The sequence below is a fragment of the Limanda limanda genome, chromosome 13 (assembly GCF_963576545.1).
Source record: "Limanda limanda chromosome 13, fLimLim1.1, whole genome shotgun sequence".
Taxonomy (NCBI): domain Eukaryota; kingdom Metazoa; phylum Chordata; class Actinopteri; order Pleuronectiformes; family Pleuronectidae; genus Limanda; species Limanda limanda.
Window position 1 is genome coordinate 14,176,888 of NC_083648.1, and position 11,216 is coordinate 14,188,103.

An 11,216-nucleotide genomic window follows, 5' to 3' on the forward strand; every position below is an offset into this window, starting at 1 on the left:
TTACTCTACCTATAAATTAGCTTTCATTAGAATATTAGGCAGATAATGATGAGTTTATTCGTTTGCTGGCTTCATATACCAGTGTGAATCTAAAGTTAAGAACCAGTGTAGCTACTATGGGACTTCTAGTGATGCCTGGTTGAAATAAGGTGGCTGACAAACTGAGCTGTACATCCCATCCCCACTATAACCTACTGACTTAGTGAGTGTGGGCAGTGACAGGAAACTTCTCAGAGTAGTGGCCTCAGCTCACTCTTCTGCAAAATCAGCTTTAGCAGAGGAGACTCGCACAAATGACACAAAACCTCTACCTGCAGGTCTTTATTGTTCGGTCGTGAAGTAAAGACCAATCGTCAACTGACAGAAAACTGTGGCTGAGTTCCATAAAACCTGGTAGAAGGATGGGACATGAGCCAAGGAAAAACCCAATAATTGGTTCCTAATCAATTTCAAGATTAGGGGCAGATCCAAGATCATTTTTCTTTCACTTTCATTAATATCGCCTTTCAACATTTTAATAGATTTCTCAGCGAATGATTTATGGATCTTGATGAAACCGAAGTCATGTTTATGGGACAGATATTTATGAGTGTGTGCAATTTGTTGCAGATACACATTTAAATCTAGAGGTATGAACTGGATGCAGTACAAGTTTTACAGATTAACTAATTTTGTTATACTCTTTCTGTGCCCCACAGCTCCCTCCATAGTTCCGATCATGCACCAGATCAGCTCCACCATGAACAGCTTCACGCTGTCCTGGCCCCAGCCTGAGCAGCCCAACGGCATCATTCTGGACTATGAACTGCGCTACTACGAGAAGGTAAGCTCAGTGTGTGTGTACATGTATATTTGTACTTGACACTTTGCATGTGTATCTCAGGTATGTCAACTACTCACATGTACTTGCATAGTTAACTTTATCTAAAGCTCCCTAAATCTCAGCTCTCCCAGATACCTGAGTCCCCTGGGCTGATAATATGTTCATTCACCGTGGTCACTCTGTCTCTCCCACTGTTCTTTGGTTTCTGCTGCTGATGAAGTGAATGGGTTGACCTCTGCTCCGGGCCCACTCTGCACAGTGCAGCAACCTGTCCTGCTGTGAAAATGCATTGCGTCTGGGGGGAGTCACATCGACCCGTCTGCTCGCGCACAATAAGTCTGCTTTATTAAGTGCCCATCCCTTCACCACAGTGCCTTTGCTGCTCCAGTATTGACCTGTAGGCTTTCCCAAGGCCTTGGACATAATGATACAGAGAGATCGGAGACTCCAGCTTTTTTTTGGGGCCCTTGTTTGTCCTCATAAAGCTGATCGATAGGTATAGCAAGGTTGGTCATGCGCGTTTTCTTTCCCCTCGGTCTGTGTCATCTTAAGCTTAAGACTTTTGTGGGGCTTGGTGCACCTCGGCCCAGGCTATACGCTCCAACTGAAAGATAAAAAATCAATAGAGTTTTATAAATGTTTTTCTTCTTCTCTTATTTATTTCACACAAACTCATTCTGGCTAAGGTTCCTGGATCGATATTCACAGCCCCGCCTGAGAATAGAGGCTGTCACATTTAGCATTTTCTAATAGAGAGGACAACAAACATGTTTTTTAAATGATGTTTGCGGTCGGAAAGTTATCCAGTTGCTCACTGTTTCCCCTCTGCCATTGCACAGGTCATGAAATTGAATCCAATTGCATTGGCCCTGAGAAACCTTATCTGCCAGACAGCTTAGTGTCGTGTAAATAACACTTATGCAGCCTCCCATTAGCTCATGAATATCAATGAAACCTAATCCTATTGATGTTTATGTAGCGTGTCCCTCACACAAATAGATGAGCACAGCGTAATCACAAATTAGTGAATTAACAAGGACAAGATTGTTAATTGCACAGGGGATAATTCAGGAGACGTGGAGGTTTGTGTGCACCTCCGTCTATCTTAGTGCTGATGCACCTTCCTGCCCCCCCCCCCCCTCTACGTGTTTCTGTCGAGGAGTAAGACACAGACGGGGAGTCAGAGTGATTGCTTTGTGACACACTGGGCTCGGGAGATGAGGTTTCCACATTGGTGGTCTTTTTTTTCACACTCCATTTTGGATCTGACGAGGCTCTAAACAGACTTTTCCTCAGCCAGCCGCTGCTGCCCAAAGCTTGATTTAGTCCCCACTCCCGGAAGACAAGAACATTTTTCCACAATTTGGCCGATATAATGAAGTGAAAAGTTAAAGTGAAATCTCCATACCTGTTTCAAAATGTACTATGCATTGTGACAAATCCACATAAGTTTTCAGTGTGCACAAGCTGTCTAGGGAAACGTGCATAATGTATGTTGCTGCATATGGAGAAGGAAGCAATTTAACTGCGTACCATCTAGGTCAGTCATACCAGCTCTGCCTTAGTCCTGGAAAGGTCCAGAAAATCTGAAAGCTCCACGCAGCCATTAAGTGATGATGTGGCCTTTTTATCATCAAAGACGCTCATGGAGGAGGGACTGGCACCATGTCTATCACACACTCCCGTGCACACTCCCGTGCACACTCCCAGCTTAACTCAGTGCCGTGGGTAACATATACAGTATAATGCAATCATAGAATTCTGTCTTTTTTTCCTGTTAAAAACGGCAACGCTTTGCTCGCCTTCTTTTATATGCATCTCACTGATGCCTGAATTAATCTGAGCGTGGTCACACCGTTCTGGTTCTGGAGTTGATTGTCTCAGCGCTCCTGGCACAGTCAGCCAGTCCTTAGCACAGCAGAGAGCTGTCTTTCTATACACTCCATCTCACAGGATGCCTCCTATACCCATTTACAACAGCCGCTTCTCCAGCAGCGCAGCATTGTCACTCTTTGAATTAAGTCAAACCTCGGGGTGATCATACAAAAGACAAAAACACAACCTGTCATCTTCTTTCACTATCTTGTCATAACGCTACGTTTTGGCCGCAAGTGTAATTCTAGGAGACAAGCTTGCATTTTTTATATAAGTCATTTCAATAATGTTTTTCTGTTTTGATTGATGTTTTGCATATTTACTTTTTGGCACTGTTGCCGGTATTTGACAGTTCACAGTGGATTGAAACAGGGAGTGAGTGCAGGATGACTTTGGACAAGGGGTCCCTAGATGGCTTCAAAGATGGGACACAGTGCTTACATGGTATATGACCTTAACAGCTGCGCCACCAGAATGCATTATGGGATCAGCAGGCGTAGTGAAATGATGCTGCATAACTGTATCACACAAGTTAAAATAGAAAACAATAAACCTGTTCTCTAAACCGGTCATTTGATCCAATTAGATTATTATTGAATAATATGAAAAATATAAAGGTTAAAGGTTAAAAATCCACCATGTTAATTATAATGATCTGTTGCTAGTTTTTATACTGTGGTGAAATTAATGTCAAATACAAACATGTGGCGTACGCAGTAAGTACAGAAGGCTACAGTCAAACCAAAGAGAAAATGATTTACTAAAATTAAATTAGAAATAGCTGAGGTAAATACTGTGAGTCAGAGAATTTTTTCTTCTCCATGCTATATTTAAGTTGACATTATAATCAAGGTTGTTGTGAAGATGTGTTTAGATTTTTCTTTTATTCGAAAATGAAAACCCAATCTTCCATCATGCTCAGTTGACATGATGGAAAAAGACGTGCATTTTGAAAATCCCACCTGAAAGCTGCAGCTGAGAGCTGAAGGCTGTTCCCTCAACAAGCTTCTCTTTCCTCTTCATCCCACCCTCTCATTACAGAGTAAGTGCTCCCGGGACCCTGTAAATTGGGAAGCAAGATGAAATGAGTTTAAGGCTTGCAGAGAAAAAGTCGGACACCACGCTCTCATTCTCTCCATTTTGCTCAGACCCTTTTCCTCAGGTTCCCCTTAAAATTTGGGGAGGGTGGAAATAACTCAGCATAGCGGGGGTCAGGCCCTCCATTAAGGCTCGAGCGGAGCAGCCACTGGCTCTGGTTACTGATGGCTCTGTGGGTGTTTGTGTCAGAGGGCGCATGTGCGAGTGCGAGTTTGAGTCGGTGTTTGTGTGGAAGTGTCAGCAGCAGTTCAGGTGAATCCACTCTGGATGACAGCAGCACCGTTGTGATGTGAGGAATTCAAGAGCAGAGCCACGTTTACAGCACACGGACAGAATGGCCAACGGAATGACCACAGCACCATCTGCATCCCTGGCACCATGGAGTCACCCGTGTATTTTACATACAATTAGCGATTCCTCAGAAGAGACGCCAGGAGAAAGTATTTATTATTCTTTTCTTCTCCGCCTGCCAGCGCTCGGAGCCAAACACAACACTTCTCTAGACACACATGGACGCTGAGTAGACTTTTAATGATTTTTAGTGGAGCCTGTGAAAATCAGGACTTGTTTAGCTCACCCTCGTTCCCCCGGCGGGAGAATTCACGTTTCCACCTTGTTCCCTTTCCACTCTGTTCTTCTTCTCTCTGAACGGAACACATTCAAAGGCCCCGTTCTGGTTTTAACGTCCGTCTCGAGTGATCCGATCACATTTGGACAGCTATGAGCACGTCTGTTCACACCTGCCATAAGAATGTGTCTCCAGTGGCCACTTGGGATCGGATCTCACTTCCCCGCTCTGTATGCAAATAAACACATACGTAATTTCTGTTGGCAGAGACCAAAATGTTATTTTTAGTCAGTCCAACTCGATGGGGCTTTTTAAATGTATTTGTTTAGTTAGAGAAAGAGAGAGTGGAGCCAAGAGGGGCTGAGTGAATCAATTTTACTTTAATATAGTCAAGAAAAAGGGTTAACAATCAATATATATTGCTCAGTGCTACTATTCTGGGGGTTGGCCTCTGATAAATCAATGTATGGAAAACACTAAGAAGTGTTAAAATTTGTTTTGTTCATTACAAAACTGTAGGATTTGGTCAGCTGACGGTCTTTCAATGCAGCCCGATGTATTTACATTCACAAAACATTTGTAGCAAAAGAATCCTACAGGGGCTTCAGTTCCAACCGGGCCTTTCCTGCAAGTCTCCTCCCCTTCTCTCTCCTCATGACACGGTTGCACTGTGCAGTCAATGAAGGTGAAATGTCCCAAAATGATCTCCAAACCACATGTCCCAGCCCATCTGAGAAAGTGGTCTGAGCGATCACATCTGAAATGCCTTGTTGACAAGTTCTCACCTGCAGTGGACCTAACTGTCCGATTCTGATGCTGATTCCAGGTCTGAACAGGACCAAAGAGTGAAAAGAAGATGGCTGCAAAGAACAAGAAAAACTATTTGAAAATATATATTTACTTTCAAATCATGTTTCGTCCTATCCCATTTACCTCTAAGTTTAAGCTTTGCAGAATCACAATAGAAAGACGATTATTTACATCTTTTGTAACAATGTGCTGATTTACTTAATTCGAAAATCGTTTTAAGTGTCTTTATTTCTAAAAACAATTAAGACACTTAAACGTCATTAATAACAGATTTTATCAGCATTGTAAGAGCATACAGAATAATTACCATTTTCTCTATCGAGAGATTAGAATTCATGAGTTTATGATAATTATTTGCATTCGGTAAAAACCCATCCACTCTGTGAGCATTAAACTGTACGGCCTATTTCTCCTTTTTCTTTTTTACCTTAGGCAATACATTTTAATAAGGAGCATTAGTGGGAAAGATTTATTTCTTTCATTTCCACTTTACAAACATAATGTGAGAATGTTCTCTCTCTCATACTCTCTTCCCCCTTTGTGTGTGCGTCTGTTATTTGCATGCAGGCGTGTGTGTGTGAGCCTGTGAAGAGGACACATGGTCTCCCAACATGGCTGTCTGTGTGCCAGGTGGCCATGCTGTCCGTTTTGGGTGCTTGGCAGTTTTTGAAACACACATGCACACGGAAACACACACTCACACAGGCACATATCAAGGCAATTTAAGTTTATTTTAAAGTGCAATACAACATATACTGTCTCTGTGGCCTTCACAGCCCGGCAACAGTGATGGGGTTTGATTTGAAAAGCTAACTCTAAGAAAACCTTGGGAAATATGGAGGAACATGGCTGTAAGTGGCAGAGAGGAAATTCAAAGAGAGCTCTGCTGTGTGCTGGCAGCGCTTTGGCAAATGGTGGGAATTGGGCAATTACAATAAATAAATTGAGTATTTTAACAGGTAAGACCAAATACAAGCAAAGGACTTGCAGCAATCCAACAATATGATTTGAATAGTTCCAGTGCCTAGTGTAGCAAGTCAAGTTCTCAGTCCTATCAAATTTGGGCCAATAAAAAGTTCCAAATAAGTCCACTGTCAGTTCTCAAAGTGGTTCCAAGTCTTTGCAGAAGGTGGAGTACGGTAGATTATTGTGCAAAGAAAAGAGGTTTATTAAGCTGTTGAAGTAAATATAAAATGTGTTTCTCAACAGCATTCAGGGAAATGAAAAGCATATGTATTAAACGGCATCATTATTATAGTCCAACCATTCATGCTAAGTTTGTTTCAGTGATTTTTACCGAATGAGGCAGCAGCTAAACTCCCCACAGTGCCTCCTGTCTGTCACCTCTGGCAAGGCTTTTGATTGGCTGTTCTACCATCTGCCTTCCCACCTGCATCTCCGTCTTTATTTAGCAAGTTAGGGTGTGGTCCTCCTAATCCCCATTTGACCGGCAGCAGGAGAGGACCTCTCATGGCTGGAAGTCCCTCCTGGCCTGGCCTTTTATTGGCTATCCCCTAACCTGCTGCAGTGCCAAATGCCAGCTCATTTCTAAGTGGCAGATGTGGGACTGTGTGTGTTTGTGTGTGTGTGTGTGTGTGTGTGTGTGTGTGTGTGTGTCTCACATAATCCCTATTTGACTGGCAGCATGAAAGGACCATTCCTAGCTGGTGCTCCCTCAAGGGATGCTCCCCCGTTGGGCGGTGTGCCATCTGTCTGCTCACCTGTCCTCCATTCAAACTCAACAGATGGGGGTGTGGTCCTGACTCCTGAGAAATGCAGAGTGACTGATAGCAGGCGAAGGCAAATCCAGACCCCGAGCAGTCCTTGCACACTCAACCGTGTCTTACACCAGATGACTAGGTGACAATGGTCCCAGTTTCTCATGGGACAATATGTCGTCTGCAGCTCTTTAAAGACATAAGCCAAGGTTTAAATGTGAAGTTTGAGAGTATTTTCACGGGTTGGAGAAATTAAAGATTGTCTGATCCGATGGACCAAGTGTGCATAAAATGATTGAACTCTCGAAACCAATTACATTCAGCCTTCCATTAAAAAACATCTCTTTCCTCTGGGAGAAGGAATGAATCCCCCGTTGATGCGATGCTCTCCCATCCCGAGCCCAGGCATTTGTCTTCATCAAGCCCAGAGTGTCCAATAAGAGCTAATGTGATTGCGCACATCATTACGTGTGGGAGGGGGGTGGATTTCATAACTGTGTTTACCTCGTGTGCTCAGTGACGGAGCAACCGGAATGATTCAATTACACCAATCAGATTGGATAATGATTTCGATGTGGGTTGCTTCTGCCTCGAGTTTCTTATCGCTTCCTGCCATCGTCTTCCATCCTCCTCCTTCCCTCGCTTCCTCAGAGCCGATCTACTTTTTCCACTCCACATTGTTGGCAGCTCGGATATTTTGATGGACTATAAGCTGTGGTCCAGCATGAAACAATATGTTTACCAAGCTTAAAAACAGCCCTTTATTTACACAGTTTCACTGGCATAGAGGATTTTGCCCTTTCCCTTTCAACTTCCCTCTCCCTCTCTGCAGCGTGTCGGCTTGGAGCTATCAGCAGCCTGCAGCAGTGGGTGTAGTGTAGGTGCAGTCTTATTTTCTGGCTGTCATATTCACTCTGGGTTGTAGGGAGGTGACAAGCCTAAGTAATTACTGATCCCCCATAGCAGATACCTCCAGCATGCCTCAAACTCCACTGCAGCAGACTGCCTGACTGGCTCTCCAGAGTATGGAGAGGGACTGAGATACAGGATGTGGAGGGAAGGGTCAACGGTTCAAATCACACATTTAAATAAAAGATGACTTCGTGTATGCATTCATACATGCATGAACAGATGCCGTTATTCATACTCTACATCTGTATGGGCCTCTGTGGGGGTGAAAATCAAACGTTTCAATGAGAACGTGACATAGAAAAGAGGGAAAATACCTAATTAGAACATTTAAACAAACAGCGATAGTATAAAGGATGTTTGTTCCATTACCTTGTTGTCGTATTTAAAAATCAACCTACTTCAGACAAACAAAACAAGAGGATTAAATGTTCAGAATACTTGCAAGTAATTAAACTGCCTCGTAAAACACATCTGAAGAGACAAATATGCAATGGGATGACTGCTCAGAAGTGCGTTTCTTTGTAATTTCCATGAAATGATTGCCTTAAATTACCATATTGTGTATGCATGTTTCTGAATGAATAAGAGATAGTGTTTGTTTGTGTTTGGTTTATTTTACAATGTGTATGATGGCGCAATGTTTTGTGTGAGAGATTAAAACAAAAACCTTGTTTCAAAACTTTAGCCAAAAATGGATTAACTAGACTTCACTGTTTGACTAGGCCCTGAAGACAAGGTCTTTAAAAGCATTTCACAATCTTTAACTGTCCTGTTCTTTATTTACTCTGCAATCCACTCTCATCTGTCAGTGTTAAACTACATCACTATTAATTTAGCCGACAGTGCCCATACTGAATTCATGGATGTACAATGTTTCACACATTTTATTTTTACCAGGATTTCTGTGATTTAACACTTTCACGCTGACAACGTCCCAGTAATTCAACTCTAACCTGCTTCCCGTGTTTGTTGCTCCATGCAGGACCATGCAGAGATTAACTCCACCATCCTGCGGAGCCAAACTAACACCGCACGTGTGGAGGGCCTGAGGCCGGGGACGGTCTACGTGGTGCAGGTGCGGGCACGGACTGTAGCCGGCTTTGGCAAATACAGCAGCAAGATGTGCTTCCAAACCCTCACAGATGGTAAGCATCACCGAGCCAGGAGAAACAGCTCTCTGTGACTCGCTCTATCTTTCTCTGTCTTGCTTTCTCACACACACACACACACACACACACACACACACACACACACACACACACGGAAATGCATCCAAACTCTTTCTATCACTCTTGTCTGTCTTTGTTATTGCATTATTATTATTAGTAGGGGAGACAGAAGGGAAGCGTAATGTTTGATTGCACTTTCATTTCTACAGCTAAATTAATTTCCTTCATGGTCAGGTTTGTGTGTGTGTGTGTGAGAGTGTGTGTGCTTTGAATTCATAGAATGCTGAGTGTCTTTTGTTTGTGCAACTAACTGTGCTTGATCCAAAATGCTTAGCTAATTGGTTTTTCACCCCAGCCCTTCTGTTGCTGGAGCGCCGTCCCAGAATGCATAGCTGTGATTAGTAGTTGATGAGCAATTTTTTCTTTTTTTTGCCTTTGGGTGGGGCTGGGATTGTTGGAGAGAGGGAAGAAGAGGCTGAAGAGGAGCTGCAACACCTGTCGTACTGGCAAGGTTACGGAACCATGTTAATTATTGTACTGTATGTGGAAGGAGGTAAGTGCGTAGAGGGCCGGCGACGGAGGCTCTGCACTTCCTCATGAAGCACGTCTCTGTACCGGTGCCAGAGGAGTGGAACGGGTGCAAGCCTGATTCAGTGTGGATGGATGATTCACAGCTTGATTCCGTCTGGAGGGATTAAACATTTGACTAGACGTGTAAAGATTTGTCGAAGCGCCGCCTCATTGTGACTTCCTGGACTACGAGCCCGTTTTCGCACGTGAGGCCATTTGGTTCCCGATGCTCCGGAGGCAGCGGTGACATTTCCACATTGCGCCGCGTTAACGAACATGACGATGAATGAGACGCTGATGATCTTGAAGCAGGGCAAGGAGAAGGGAAGGATAATAACGATGATGAAGGTGATTATTGAGGCTATTTACCTGCGCTCAACAGATGTAGAGGCGCAGTCACGGCCCCTTGCTTTCCCTCACGACTGCAAATTATCGCTCCCTCAGACGCACACTCGCACGTGCACGCGGACACACAAACACTGTTTGCGTCTCATCCGCTGGCTCGCCGCCACAGCACAACATTCGTCATGGCAATTAGCAGCAGATGCTAAGGAACTGCTGACAATCACACCCACGGCTCCACCTCCTGCCACTCTCCCAGTCTCACGAAGGCACCACGTCGCCATCCAGCCTCCGTGCAACCCCCCCCAACCGCCGCCGCCATGTCTTTTCTCAAAACATATAATCCCTTTTGTCCTCCTGTCAGCACGTTTTCGTACACCTCCACAAGGTGTCCCTCTGCCAGCTCCGCGCACTCAAATTCCCGCAAGCGGTGCAGACTTGATTGACAGGTGTGATGTGAAAAACACGAATAGATTGGTCCATCAGCAAGATGACTGATGTGACGGTCCTATGAAAGGCTGAGGCTTTACGGATTAACTGATTGTAATGGGAGCCTATTTACCCGTGAAACAGGTAGTTGTGAGATTTCTGTCCGTCAGCGAAAAAGTCACCACACCTGTGGGTGAACGGGGGAAGATTTCCCTGGGACCCTCTCGCACCAAATATGCATCGAAAGAGAGGAGGGAGACAGTCTGGAAAACTCGAGTGACTGGGACATCAGTCACCCACTTTGCTTGTAACATGCTTGATGAAAAAGCGAGTTAAGAGGGAGAAATTTCTGTCACATTGCGTTTCCTCACATATCCCGGGCTCTCGCGCTGCTCCGAAGATGCATTAGTTCTCCCTTTATCACTTTAATCCAATACGGGCCCCCATTCTACACGGGCGATTGGATTTAGAAGCTGATTTGCCTGCAGCCGGCGAAATTGTGCATTTCTTTAAGCAAAGTGTTTGCCGGTTGCAGAGTCGCAGGAAGACAGGGACACACAAAGAGAAACGGAGGATTCTGCGGTGTACTGGTTTCAGGCTGAACCCGCAGCAACCTGCTCTGGTTATGTGCATAAATCAGGTTTGGGCTGTGATTGGCAGTGGATGACTTTTTTTTTCAACACCTAAGAAATAACATTCCAAGGTGCATTTTCTTGTCTGTTCATTTCTGACAGGTATGCCAGACGAGACTGAGAGCCCCCCCCCCCCTCGCTCTTTCTAACCATCAGCCTTACGCCTCTCTCTCGCTTTCTCTGTCTCTCTCCTTGGTTTATCAAAACACAACCTGTCAGCGAGTCTTGCTTAGGCTCACCGGATTTCAGTCACCACATCTCAGCAGAGAG

The 11,216-nt window shown here is 44.4% G+C and overlaps 1 protein-coding gene across 1 annotated transcript in view; it reads left to right on the forward strand.

The window, feature by feature from the left end:
- Positions 1–11,216, forward strand: part of LOC133017501 (ephrin type-B receptor 1-B) — a 107,706-nt gene that overhangs the window by 66,793 nt on the left and 29,697 nt on the right. Inside the window, exons 6-7 of the mRNA XM_061083610.1 lie at positions 699–823; positions 8,787–8,949. Coding sequence (XP_060939593.1) covers positions 699–823; positions 8,787–8,949 — 288 coding nt within the window. The remainder of the gene's footprint in view (positions 1–698; positions 824–8,786; positions 8,950–11,216) is intronic.